General features: G+C 51.2%; 4 protein-coding genes across 4 annotated transcripts; 2 read left to right on the top strand and 2 right to left on the bottom strand.

Moving 5' to 3' along the window:
• Positions 1-154: 154 nt before the first annotated feature.
• M437DRAFT_36723 (uncharacterized protein) lies at positions 155-1,933 on the bottom strand (the record flags this gene model as incomplete). Its single annotated transcript, XM_041019497.1, has 1 exon — positions 155-1,933. One exon carries the CDS (start codon positions 1,931-1,933, stop codon positions 155-157), a length of 1,779 nt encoding a protein of 592 aa, XP_040884779.1.
• Positions 1,934-2,922: 989 nt separating this feature from the next.
• M437DRAFT_62129 (uncharacterized protein) lies at positions 2,923-5,241 on the bottom strand (the record flags this gene model as incomplete). The annotated part of the gene is made up of 1 exon (XM_041024028.1): positions 2,923-5,241. The coding sequence occupies one exon, from the start codon at positions 5,239-5,241 to the stop codon at positions 2,923-2,925; it is 2,319 nt and encodes a 772-aa protein (XP_040884778.1).
• An 840-nt stretch (positions 5,242-6,081) lies between these two features.
• Positions 6,082-8,846, top strand: M437DRAFT_36149 (Pkinase-domain-containing protein; the record flags this gene model as incomplete). Its single annotated transcript, XM_041019390.1, has 3 exons — positions 6,082-6,353; positions 6,555-8,448; positions 8,499-8,846. The coding sequence occupies 3 exons, from the start codon at positions 6,082-6,084 to the stop codon at positions 8,844-8,846; spliced, it is 2,514 nt and encodes an 837-aa protein (XP_040884777.1).
• A 1,415-nt stretch (positions 8,847-10,261) lies between these two features.
• On the top strand, positions 10,262-13,267 carry M437DRAFT_71544 (uncharacterized protein; the record flags this gene model as incomplete). The annotated part of the gene is made up of 5 exons (XM_041025697.1): positions 10,262-10,315; positions 10,371-10,413; positions 10,464-10,633; positions 10,673-11,112; positions 11,143-13,267. The coding sequence occupies 5 exons, from the start codon at positions 10,262-10,264 to the stop codon at positions 13,265-13,267; spliced, it is 2,832 nt and encodes a 943-aa protein (XP_040884776.1).
• Positions 13,268-13,847: the final 580 nt, after the last annotated feature.

The raw sequence follows: 13,847 nt of genomic DNA, 5'->3' as shown, positions 1-13,847 counted from the left end.
CCAGTCGATTGCCTATGCAGATTCTATGTACACCAGCAACAACTACAACGCCACAAACGCCAAAGCTATCTCTTCGGATCTGGAGATCCGAGAAGAGTTAAAGAAGGAAAAGACGCATGCATACTATGCCATTCTAGACCCCACCACGAATGCCTTAGTTCTCAGACTGAACAGCAACAATCTTATGGATCTGTCCATTCCTCACTTGCTCACCAATCACAATACCCTTTCCATCAGGAGTCTTTTCAACTTTCGAAAGCTCAACGCCATCAGGAACTGCATGACTCCAACCTCTGAACCCATCTTCGAAGATTTCTTTGCCGAAGGGTGCACACAGATCTGCAGCGTCAAGCCATTCGTTGTCGACGGTCCAAACACCGCCACGACCGCCACGGGAATCATACCAGCGCTCTCCGCCCACAGCAGCTTCAGAGGCAATCTCCTTACTTGTGGATTTGGAAAGGTATTGTTTGAGCAGAGGTCGTGCGTAAGGGAAGAACCACATCGACTCCCAGAGTTCGCGCATATTGGTGTCTGGGGCTGTGAGCAGACTTGAAGCTGAGTCTGCTTTGTTATTGGCTTTGGGAGGTAACATGGAGATTAGCGAGGGCACTTTTTGTGTTACTGGGTTGGTAAAGAGAGGGATATCTGTCCAGTGTAATGTATAAGGCAGCTTTTCTTGTTTCTGGACGAGGATTGCGCTGGTGGAGTTGAGGTGTGGTGTATAGGTTTGGAGGTTGAATGGACTTGGTAGCTTCTTGAAAGACTTAGGAACAGGGAAGGTAGGGTGCTCGGACAATGTTATGACGCTGTCGGCAACATGTTGAGCAGAAGCTGGAATGGTCTGGAAGATAGTAGCCTTGTAGTCAAGACCAATGCCCAGATCTTGTTTGGCTGCTGCATAATCCTCGGCCAACTTTTTCTGGAGTTTCTTGTTGGATGGTAGCACGTTGCGAGATAGCCATGTTTTCAACTCGCGCTGCTCTTTGGCCTGGGACGCGCGAAGAAGTCCTTGTTGTGCGAACATGGTGTTGAAAGTATCGCGGTCAGTGCGCTCAATGCGAGAGTTTTGCTCTAATGCTGTTTCGAACAGATGACGAAGTCCTGAGCCAGAGCCGACTGCAAGATTGTCGTTGAGATGTGTCGACAACTTGTTTTCGGGCAGCCTGAACCTGCTCAAGAAGCCATTGTGAGGCTTTTGCACAACTTCGTATTCTGCTGCGAAGAATACTGATTGGTTGAAGCGTTGCAACTTCTGCTTGTTGGCTGTCTTGACTGGTATGTCACGATATTTGTCATCCAGCTCTGCATTGGCCTGTTCCGTCTGAGCATTGTACTCGGTCAATAGAGCCTCCGAGGGTAGTTGGAAGACAGTGCTCTCTCCATCAACGATCGCAATAAAATCGTCGTCTGAGATGCGATTTTGCTGTGTGAGATACTCGGTGGTGTCCGCAAGACCATAGTCGAGCCAGAAATCTCCTTCTACAGTCTCGTTAGGTGGAGATGGCCTGTAGCCTATCAAGGTCGGTGTTGGATAGTCCAGAAGAAAAGATGACAGTAAGCTTCGACAGACATTGCTCGTGATCTTTGGTGCATGGATCAGAAGATGGAATTGAGGATTCTCCTTCTTAAGCCCAATGGGTGCGGACGAACTCCTCCCCTCTTCAAGATCTTTTGTGATCTCAGATGGCTCAAGCGGAGGTGGTGGCTTCCACATAAAATCCTGATGTTGCGGTCGGCCTGAGATTTTATTGTAGAGCTTTGAACCAGGCGCGTTAGGGTCTGAGTTGGCTTGCCATATCCAGAAAACAAGCAAGAACGAAACAGTGCCGATGATGAGTCCTCTCCACCGAGGAGCCTGGGCCAGATTCAAGAGGGCCTGTTTGTATGCAACGAGTCCATCGCGTCCTGCAGCTGGCGTCGCTTGGCCCATGTTTTTGAGTTGACCGGTGAAACTTCTCACCAGAAAATCGTCATAGGAAAACAGTAATCCAGGAAAAATCGGCGAGATGAATTCCACACAAGAGTGGAGATGGAGATAGAGTCCTAGGAAGAACGAGTGACGATGTGAGAATTGATGCAGCAATGATGGAGGAGAAGGCGAATTGCCGATGTCACAGGTTGTGTAGCACACGTCTTGCGCGTCCTAGCGGGCAGGCGGCTCCGTAGTTCAACAAAGCTGAAACGCCGCGTTCGAAGATCGCTAGAATTCCTGTGAGAAAGCTTGAGCGACGCACGAGCGCCTTCGTGTAGATCACTGCAGTAGACGACTGTCAGGGGATTGTTTTACGAGGTCACCTTATCAAACAATATTGATCCCTGCCGAGACTGTCACGTCGCTCTCAATCACTGTCGCAAAAACTTCTTCTTGCACGAGCCCGCGCGATAATATCTTCGCTTGATTCTCAAAACGTGCATCATGCGATTGGCTGTTTGGTTTATGTTCCCAGCCGCAGCGTTATCATGCATGATGACGGAGCGCTCGTGCGGACATGATGATGCTAACACCTTGAAATGCATTGCCATAAAGATCGCCGACTTGCCGACCGAGCTTCACGAAATGGAGGGAAATGAAAGAATAATCAAACATCTATCGTCTGGGACAAGCGGAAGCGACCATGATCTACATAAAGAGCTGATTGTGCTCGGTGAAGCAAGAGGACTGATTTCATGAATTTGACGGCCAGAATCGCAATTGTTTGAAGGTCAAACTTCATAAGCTCGATAAAGTCCCTCACCTAGTCGAGCCTCAGGTCTTGTGGAGTTATGACTACTTTGAAAAATGAGACCATACACTTTATAACCGCATACACCTGGCTAATGTCCTGCAGGCCTTGTTGCTTGCACATGATTCTCTTCTAGGAAAAATATTGCTGTGCAACCAACCCTGTACATCGGAAGCCCGATGCCTGCGGGACTCTGTCACGATATGATACGTTCATACCTGCCCTGACGTGGAGGTGTCTCATCAAGAATGTTTGTACTGTCGTCTCCTCTACGTCTCAGCAATGCCTCCCTCTCAGCTTCCATACCATTGATGCTCGTATCAATCACGTTCTCATCGGAGAATGCTCGAGCTATTCGTCTTCTTTCGACCGCGGTGATAGCCGCAGCAGTCCTCAGATCGAGATTGGGGGAGTAGGGACTAGATGGCTGCGAGTTCGACGCAGGTGGCTCTGGATTTGCCTGCTGAAAGGAAGGGTATGTATTTCGATGAGCGTTGCGAGTCGTCATGGGTGGAGATTGTTCCACAGGCTGAATCCTTGCGAACGGACGCGCGATCTGACACACTGCAGGATTGGCAGACGTGGTAGGTATTGGTGTTCGGAAACGATGATGAAGGTCTGCTGGTGTTTGCGGTTGCATACTAGCTGGTTGGCCATCATCATAAACTCTGACCCTCGGAGTTGTCAGTGGTCGAAGATTGGAACAAGACGTAGACGGAGCTCTCATGTACCGCGCCTGTGGTCGGCCGGGTGTGACCGGGGGGATAGCAGGCAAGGTTCCTGGCGGCGAACTGTCCATTACAGAGGTATCAATTCTAGAAGTTGAGCTCAGAGATTGGCTTGAGGGTGACACTGAGAGTGGCCGAATTGTTGCACTCTGACAGTCGACCTCAACATCCACAATCCGTGCTGTTATGCCTAGATCACGCTGGGGACGCTGAGGCTGACGAGATGACTCGTGATCTTGCCTGTCCATGTTGTGCCCTTTGACCTCCGACAGATCGTGACGACTAGGACGTTCACAAATCCCGGCATTTCTCTCCTTTGTCTCGTCATCATCATTGTCCGAGTAGAATACATTGCCGCTTAACAGGTGTCCCTCTCTAGATGCCACACGCGAGAAACTTGATGAAGACCGTGATCCTGCTGCCAGTCCTGTCGACAGACGCTGCAACTCTTGGGTCAATCGGTCTAAGGGTGAGTGCGTCGGAGGAAGCCCACCATCACGCTTGGATACATTACCTCCAGGGAGTAATGAAGTCGAGCTTCCCGCACAAGAGGAGCGTACAATGCCTAGACGAAGGCCTTGTCGCTCGTCCCAAGATTTAGAACCAAGAGAGTCATGTCTCGAGGCATTATCAAGAGCGGCGATCATGTTTGTAGTCGAAAGACTGTTACTTGAAGCTCGAGAGCGTCCTGAGTTATAAGACTCCGCAGCCGAAGGAAACCGGAACCGTGGGTGCGGCATACGGGTGACAATGAGATCTGAGGGTGAATTGGGTATGCCTCTTCTTTGAGGTATACTTTCAGATTGTGGAAAGGACAGATAATCAGATCTTGAAGGGTCGGGCTGGGACGACATTGAAGGAAAAATCGGGTAACGGTCCATGACCGTGTCTATCGACGATGCAGCTGGTGGCCTGAGGTTTGCACCAGTACGACGAGGGCCTCTGGTCATAGGGCCTCTGGAACGGGACATGGGCCTAGACCTAGTCTGGTGGTTCGGCTCACCACGGCTAGAATTGGAGATTCGGGAAGAAGACCGTCTTGCCCTGAGCGTTCCTCCGCGTCGGTCAAGAGAGGCCAAGTTGGAACTGTGGTGGGGAGAGAGTTCCTGAAGAGCCGAGTCGAAACGTACACGAGGCGCGAACGCGACGGCGTGAGGGTTATGACCTCGTGAAGAGAGATATCGTCCACTATGGCCACTGTTCCTTTGATAGGGATGGTTGATGTCCTGGCGGAAATACGAATGGCCTGAGCGAGTATCGGGGCTGATTATAGAACGGCCGTGATGACGATATCTGGGAGGTACAGGAGAAGTACTCAGATCTCGAGGATTACCTCTGATGGCACCAGGGTAGTGGCTGTCATGTATTGGTGATCTCTCAGAAGGAAGAGTTACCAGAGCCGGCGGGTCGTAGCCAGGGACTTGAGTGATGGTGGGGCTGACCTCTGCTATATGAACAAGACGAGCGACGGATTCAATTGTTGCAGATGCAGTCTCATCAGAATCACTGTCTTCGATGGAGTCGATTGAATCGTGAACGGCAGACTGCGGAACATGGCGATTTGAATCAAGCTGAACAAGGCTTGCATCTCTCGATCTTCGAGGACCTTCACGGAGGTTGTAATGGGGCTGTGGCGGATAGCGGATGTGCGGTTGTTGGTGATGGACATGAGTACGATCAGCCTGTGCAACAAGCGGATGCGAGGCCTGCTTGAGCCTTAGGCGTTGGTCCATCTGTTTGACATCAGTCATACCAAGAGGGACTCTTGATGGTCGGTTGCGAAGCATAATGTAATCTACAAAGACATAAAATCAGGCATGGGATAGATGGTTCTGAAACAGGCAGTGTTGAGACTGGCAAGTGTCAGAGGCCTCAAAGACAGTGTTGAACTGCCTAAGATTTTGCACGGCGAAGCCATATGGGAAGTAGAGCAATTGAGGCAGGTACGACCAACTCTGCATCCTCGAGAGGTGAAATGATCCACTTCCCGTACCACAGAGACTCAGCTGCACCCTCTGGTCTAAGAAAAGAGCAAGACACCCAATGAATATCAGGCGGAGTGAGGCGCATGTCATTGATAACCAACATCAGCGTCTTTCGTTGTACGCACGTTCAAGAGGCTTGGGGATTCACGGCCACATATGCAAGGAGAAAAAACAGCAGCGAACGTTTTGGTCGATCAGCGACTCGACGACTTGCCTGCCCAACAAAGATCAGTGCTGTCTCAAACAGCGGCAAATGGTTCATTCTGATGTTGAGCTCAGGGGAGATTCAGATGACAAAATGCAGACAGAGACTTGATGCGTCCTTGGCCCAAGCTGGGTCATAGGTCCGTGCACGCATACGGCGGGCGTGCAAGTTGCAAGAGGATCTCAAGTCATCGACCTGGGACTAAAGCTGGTTCCCTCCAGTCTCGTTGTTGCCGGTCTTGTACCTGCCTGTATGCACATACGAAGCCTCCTGTCAAGCCGGTTGTCGTCTCTCGTGTCCCGTGTAGCACACGACCAGTCGACCATCTCGTCGGATACACCGCATATCTCGTAGCCAGACAGACTCGCGCCTGGTCGTGTCTGGTCTTGGCTCGGCTCAGTCACTCGTCCTCCAGCAAGCATCGTTATAGACAAGCTATGAACGGCGACTTGAGTTTGTCGCGTTCGCTTGGTGGTCTGCGCATAGCCAATCCCGACAGCGACGACGATCAAGACACTCCCACGACACAGCAGCAGCCCCAGACGCTCCCGTATCAGACGCAGACGCAAACGCAACAATTGCATACACCGCCGCCCACCGCTTTGTCCGTCGAATCTCCCAACAATAACAACCCTGCTGCGAGTCCCAATCAGCAACCTCGCTCTACCCCTTCGACTCCAGATGACCGACCTACCATCTCCTCGCACTCGTCGGGCAGCACCATAACTAACCTTAATCACTCGCGTGGCTTGTCACAACTATCTTCCATACACCCACCTGATCACGACTCGCATTCCCAATATGCTGCCTCGTACCACTCCAACGCTCCCTCACACTCCGACTATGCGTCCAGTCACCTAGCCTCCGCCGACCCCTATGGTTCTACCAGACCATACCGAGCTGCTTCGAGTGACTCCGATCAAGTCTATCGCCAACGTGCCGGCTCGTATGAGGCCCAGGTTCCTCAATATCCCCAAAACCCAAGCATCTCATCCGCACGCATGTCCAACATGTACACACATCAGAACGTTTCGAGCACTTCTGCCCTCTCGCAGGCTTCCTCCTACAGATACCGTGATGATGTATCTTCTCAGTCTGGACTGGCTAGAAGTGCTTCACGAGCTGCAGCCGCTGCCATGGCTGGGCACCCTCCAGTTCGATCTGCCAGCCGGAGTTACCGTGGTCCCGACGGCCAAAATGTCATGCCACCCAGAAGAAGCTCTAAGCGTGTCACCTCTGGGTACGGCCCTGGCCCATCAGCTTCTGTATATAGCATCGAGGGAGGCCCGCTACCGAGCAGTGAAGAATGGAAAGAGCGCGGAGCTGCAGTCTCTACTAGACAAGAAGTCGATCAAAACGGAAGACCTATTTCAAAAATCGTCAAGAAGGGCGTGAACGACTTTCACTTTGGTCGCACTCTAGGAGAGGGTTCATACAGCACAGTCCTTGCAGCAACCGATCGTCAAGTTCATCGCGAGTATGCTGTCAAAGTTCTCGATAAACGCCACATAATCAAGGAAAAGAAGGTCAAATACGTCAATATTGAGAAGGATGCTCTGAACCGGCTGACGGAACACCCTGGCATCGTCCGTCTATACTATACATTCCAAGATGAGCGCTCGCTATACTTTGTCCTTGATCTTGCCAATGGCGGTGAGTTACTCGGTCACTTGAAAAAGATGGGCACTTTCGATGAAGAATGCACACGGTTCTATGGCGCCCAGATTCTCGACTCAATAGCGTATATGCACTCGAAAGGCATCATTCATCGAGACCTTAAACCGGAGAACGTTCTGCTTGATGAGCAAATGCACACCAAGATCACCGACTTTGGAACCGCTAAGATCCTCGACATCAAGTCCGCTGGCGGCACGAATGACGGCTCAGGTGCTGGTGATCCTTTGGACGGCGTTGAGCAAGAGAGAGCGGTATCCTTTGTTGGAACTGCAGAGTACGTCAGTCCAGAGCTCTTGACAGACAAGAATGCCTGCAAAGCAAGTGACCTCTGGGCCTTTGGCTGCATTCTGTATCAACTGCTCGCTGGTCGCCCTCCATTCAAGGCTGGCAACGAGTACCAGACGTTCCAAAAGATTGTCGCTTTGGACTATCATTTCCCAGACGGCTTTCCTGCTGTAGCGCGGGATCTCATAGAAAGACTGCTGGTCCTCGATCCCTCGAAACGTTTGCCCATTGAACACATTAAATCACATCCTTTCTTCGAAGGTATTCAGTGGGGTAAATCTTTGTGGAAGCAAAAAGCACCACGCCTTCGAAGCTACATGCCTGGACCCACTCAAACTCAGCCCATCAGGCTTAATGGTGGAGACCCCATGAGTTCAGCCCCAGCACCCACTATACCTGGTATCCCAACAGTCCCAAGCTCACATGCAGCTTCACCGCCAACAGCACAATCCGTACAGCAGATGCCTCGGCCACAACTTAGAGCTATAACTGAGCTGGCTCCTCCTAGTCAGCTTGACATCGACTGGTCACCCGTGCTAACTCGTAACAACGAACGTATCATCAAGCTGGGCAATCTCAACGTCATCTCGTCCCCAGCTCCGCATAGTCCAACATCGAAAGGTGCCGAGGAAGCATCAAGAAAATTCTCAAGGTTCTTTGGAGGAGCAACGACCAAGAAACGCCAACGACTTGTTATGATAACTTCCAGTGCACGTGTCATAATAGCTGCTGCTGGGGGCGACGAGAAGAAGGCAAAGCTTGATCTCAATCTGCTTGCTAACGGAACATCTTGGAAAACTATTCAAGACAACAAGGGTTTGACATCCTTTGTCATCGATACTGTAAGTTTTATTCTTCCTGCGCATGTACACCTGAACTAACAGCAATGCAGCGGGACAAGCATTTCGCCTTCGAGGATCCTCGGGCAACTACATCTGACCCGGAGGGCTCGAAGTATTCTACCCAGGAGTGGATGGAAGCCATCAGCCGCGCGAAGGATGTTGCACTATCGCAATCCATGGCCAACTCGTACTCGGGCGAGTCTCAGTATGGCGATTTGGCATCAACCATGTCTAGTCCCACCAGTGCGAGTGGCGGTGATGGTGGAGGCGAACAGCAGTCAATTCACTCGGTTCGGAACACTTTACGCAAGGAACCGGGAGACAACGAGAGTGTCAAGAGTAGGAAGCCGCGTTTCAGCAAAAGACACTCGAAGAGCGGGCTGGCAGCTGTCTTCTAATCGATACCATTGAGTCCGGACCGTCTGCTTTCTGGATAAAGCCGCCCTCACAAATCTTCAACACAAAATTAGCAACTATCACAAAACAACCGCTCACACAGTCCCCAACCAAAGAGAGTCTGGGGCAATTGTACATGACTCTGCTTTCTAATCGCGCGCGCTCTGGTTACAACATTATGACCTTATGACGAGAACAAATGCCGCAGGTGTTTATCCTAAGCTTTTCACTTTCAGCAGCATCGATTCTGTTTCCTGCATCACCGCAAAATCCATATCCCCTCATTCTCTCGTCGAGATTCAAGCGAATGTCAAAGATTTTCATTGTTTTTTCTTCAGTTTTTCTCGTTACTTCACTCATATGTTGATGAGATGGATTTGTTTGGAGTGCGTGGTATGCCTGTCCCTATTCCAGTGGCTAAAAATTTCTTCGCTTTGACAACTATTATCTTTCGAGCCTCTCTTTGACGGTTTCTCCGTGTGCGCCAGTTTAGGGCTCTGCAGCTCTTTCACACATGTTTCTGTGCTGTCCCTACAGTGTCTTTTACTAAATTTTGTCTTGTACATGGCGGAGGCGTGTATATGCTGTTGGGTCTCAACAAGCTCTTGTCTGCTATCTTGTGGTTTCTGGTCGTGATGATACAGACGCAGGCGCAGGTGGTCTGTCTAGAGAATCTCATATTGTATTGTTTAAACACCTACCAATTCTACTGTCTCACTTCTCTGTGCAGTGCTAAAGTTCGACTTGCTGTTGGTGTAGAAGGAGCGTAATCAACTTGCAGGTCCCAGAAAGTTCAAGAATTGTCGCTTACACAGATCTACATCACGAAGGCAGTGTTGTAGCTAATACTTTACAATCTTCAGGCTGGCGTGGTCGTTGGTTGGCCCTGGCTGTTGGTTGCTTGGGCGGCGAGGGGAAGGAAGCAACAACCAAGAAGTCGTCAGCTGCAGACCGCAGGGCGAGCAACGACGTGTGCGTGGTCTCTGATTGGTGTAGAATATCATTCCTTGTTCACGATGTCTATGTATACGCAAATCTAGCTATTGTGACCATCGTTCTCGAAAACTATAAATAAGAAAGAGAATATTGTCGTCGTTGTCGCAGAGAGCTGAAACAAGACATCGCGGCTTTCACATGTTTGGAGGGGCTACGAGCTTTTGCGCAACGCTACAATCAAGCGCTCGGCCTTCGCAGATTGAGAGCCAACGCATGACACGCACCTTTGACCGTTGGCCGCTCTTCATTTGTTAAGTTCACCTTTGACTCGGTTTACTGTTCATCTCATTGCCTGGCTTCTTACAACCACGCGCATCGAAGTCTTGTCAATCCGGACAGTGACGCAGGGCCTTGATGGTATCGCATCGCATCGCACCACGCCTACGCCTCGTGTTTGTAAAGCCACAGCCTTGCCAGGATCATGGTGAAGGCCGACATCAAACGCAACTACTATGCGGACTTGGAACTGCCTAGTGTACGTCTGCTTATAAGACTTGACTTCCGGCAACACTCGCTGACGCCGGGAATAGGATGCCTCAGTCGAAGACATCAAGAAGGCATACCGCAAGCTTGGTAACACTCTCCCTGCTTACTCGACCAACTCGTGCTAACACATGGCCCAGCGCTGAAGTACCATCCCGATCGCAACCCTGGCAAAGAATCCGAAATCGTACCCAAATTCCAGGCTATCCAAGCCGCGCACGAGATCCTCCACGATCCAGTCTCTAAGACTCGCTACGATGCAGACCGCAGGAAGGCGGGACTAGGAGGTGGTGCCTTCACTAAGCCAAACGTGCCACCGAGGAGCACCGGAACGAACCCCATGTATCAGACCACATCCAACTTCCCTCCGCCGCCGAGACGTACGCCAAACCCGACTGCCTCATGGCGTAGCACTACATCAGGAGCCTCGGGAGCCGACCGCTTCACAAACTTCCCCAAACCAGCTCCTACAAGCAAGAAGAACCCGACAGATTCTGCGAATGTCTTCAACGCATGGCAGAACATGAAGTCGCAGGCGTCTGGTGCCGCGCCGCAACCACCGCCACGAACATCTCCCAAACGACCAGTGCCCAATCCACCACCTAGGAGGGATACCCGCTTTCCCACCGAGGAGGACATTCGTGCTGGTATGAACTACCGCGAGGCTCCGCCGAGACCTGCCACTGGGACTGGCTATGGTGGATTCCGCTCAGCTTGGGCCGAATACAACAGTGCTGGTGGAAGCAAAGCAGGTGCTTCAGCTTCTTCTAGCACACCGAGGAAGGGTGGGTTCGATCCTACCTCGACTGGCGACGAGAGACAGGCAGGAAGTACAGCCAACTACTCATCATCTAGGAGAAAATCCGCAGATCCGCCTTACTATCCACCTCCACCGCCGCGCTCTGCGTCTCAGAAGAACTATTCAGACGGTCCCTCTGAGGAAGCTCGTCGCACAGCCAGCACGCCTCATGTACCCATGGCTTCAGAAGGAGCGTCAACTTTCCGTCGGTCAACACGCAAGGCGGGTACCGGTACTGCACGAAAGCCTTTTGTCGTCTACAGCTCAAGCGATGATTCTGAGACTGAAGACGACTCCGCTTCCACGACTCCTGACACTGCACAGAAGAACCCTGAATCAACGACGACCGGTCAGCCCGCTGACCCATTCACACGCTCGTTCACACGTCCTAAGAAGACACCCAATCCACCCAGCCGACAATTCAAGAATGGTGTACCCTACAAGGCTCCAGGCGAGAGCGGTACAAGCAGCAATTCTGGTCCAGACGCAGCAACAAATGCTGGCGAAAAGGACAAACCAACAATGTATGCCAACCATTTCTCTACCCCTCCTTCCAAAAAGCAAGAAAAGATGCCCTCTCCTGTCTATCCGTTTGGGAGAATCTACCAACACAACAAAAGCCCCGACTCAATTCCTCGATGGGCTGTCCCGTCCTCTGTTCCTCCGGTCAAACGGAGCCATTCGGCTGCTCAACGCGCCTGGATAGATCTGACGGACAATGGACCGTCTGATCATGTGAGAAAGAGTCAACCAACTTTCCATGAAAGACCGTTGGACGTGTCGAAATCTGATGATCCCATCGACCTCACCACCGATGATACCCCTGAGCCACAATCACCATATAAGAAGACTTGCTTCACAAAAGACGATGCTACTGACCTGTATCGTCTTGACAATCGTTCATTACATCAGTCGGATGCTGACTTTTTCTGCAACAGATTCACGATACCTATCAACGCCGACACCTTCAGGCCGAACATGGCTAAAAGTCGCAGTGAAGACAGTATCAATACATCCTTTGTGCCTGAGCAGTGGGCCGGTGACTTTACCAGTAACAACGTTTTCGCTGCCGCCCAAGCCACGACTGGTCGCAAGTCTGCCACACCTTCACGGAAATCCTCGAGAGCCTTCCGCCAACAGTCAAGGGCCAACACTTTCCATGAGACATCTACACAGTCAATCTACACTGAATCTGCACCTGCGCAAGATACAACTGTTCCATCGCCTCCCCCACCACCTGCAAAGTACTCTCCCGAAGAATGGGCTAAGCACTTCCAGGATGCATCATGGGCTTTTGATCCTAACAGTCTGCGCACCGCGTCACCTGGTAAGCCAGAGTCGAAGACGACTTCTAGAAGCAATTCGGCTGCGGTGAGAAAGGGTTCGAGAGTTGCCAACAAGATTCCCGTCAACACACCAAAGCCCGCCACGGTAGCAGATGAGGCGGAAGAGAATGCTCCTCGGACTCAGTCGCCAGATGAGATGGATGTCGATGATGCTCCACCAGCCAACGAAACTGCTGCACCCCAACCTTCCACCACACAAGAGCCTCGTATCTATCCAGTCGACACCACTCAACTCCGTCAAGATGACACCAAGGCAAACAAACGCGAGAGCGAGGGTTTCAACGTCAAACTCGACGACCTCAGCGCCGCCGTCGACCCCCAACCCTCACAAGGCCTCGACGGTCTAGCAGATATCAGCAGCACCCTCCCTTTTACCTCCAAAGCTTCCACCAGCATCCCCACCTTCACACCCCAAAACCTCGTGCTTCCACCTCTGCCGCGTGCCCCCTCCACACCCACAAAACTCACCCGCGCATCTTGGTCCACCTACTGCACCACCTTCTCCATCTACCTCGACAAATTCCACAAGTACAATTCTGTCGTCGTAACCCATTTTGCCAAACGTCAAGACCTTGCTGCTAAAGTCGTCAGGGCGGGTATTAGAGCACTAGAAGCTGTGGGTGAGGCGTCTACTGGCGAAGGCTTTATGAGTTATGCACAAGCTGTCAAGGAAGATGAGCGCGTGAGAGAGTATTGGAATGTCGGGTGTGAGAAACATGCAGAAGCGGTCAGGGAGTTTGAAGCTGTAAGGGAGAGGGTTAGGGTATTGAGTGAAGGCGCTGGGCTACCTGATAACTGACTTGCATGTTTTTTTTTGCTTCTGCTTGTCACCAACACATACACAGCATAAAACGACTCGGTTGGGTGTTTTTCTCCATTCTTGGGATTTGGAGGCTCTCTTCGACGGGACGTTGCCAATCTCCAACATGTTTTGGTCGGAGTTGGTTTGGGGCATGCTTTGGGCTTTCTCAACATTTCGAGGAGGGTGGTTCCTGAGACGGCGATGTGTCTGCTACGGCGAGATTATTTTCCCCTGCATCAGAACAAAGGAAGGATGTTGTGTCTTCTGATTCTTGAGGCGTTTGCAATAGCATAAAGTAAGGCGTTTTGATCCTTCATCTCTACTTCGGACTTGAATGCAAAGATCAAGTATTCACTGTGCGCATCTTCAACTTTTCTGGGACTGATTATTTAATACTCGCGACTGTCAAAAAAGGAAACAGGGGGGTATCTCATCCTAAAAACAATACACCTCGCGATTACTTCTTCTGTTTCAGAATCAGAACTCCTTTGCAGTGACAAAGGACTCCAAGGGTGGTCTCACTGGACCATCCACTCCATCACCCTTCTCCTTACTCTTCGATCCGGTCTCGGTCTCG

Source organism: Aureobasidium melanogenum (genome assembly GCF_000721775.1).
Source record: "Aureobasidium melanogenum CBS 110374 unplaced genomic scaffold scaffold_1, whole genome shotgun sequence".
Lineage (NCBI taxonomy): Eukaryota > Fungi > Ascomycota > Dothideomycetes > Dothideales > Saccotheciaceae > Aureobasidium > Aureobasidium melanogenum.
This window is presented reverse-complemented; position numbering and strand designations above follow the sequence as displayed.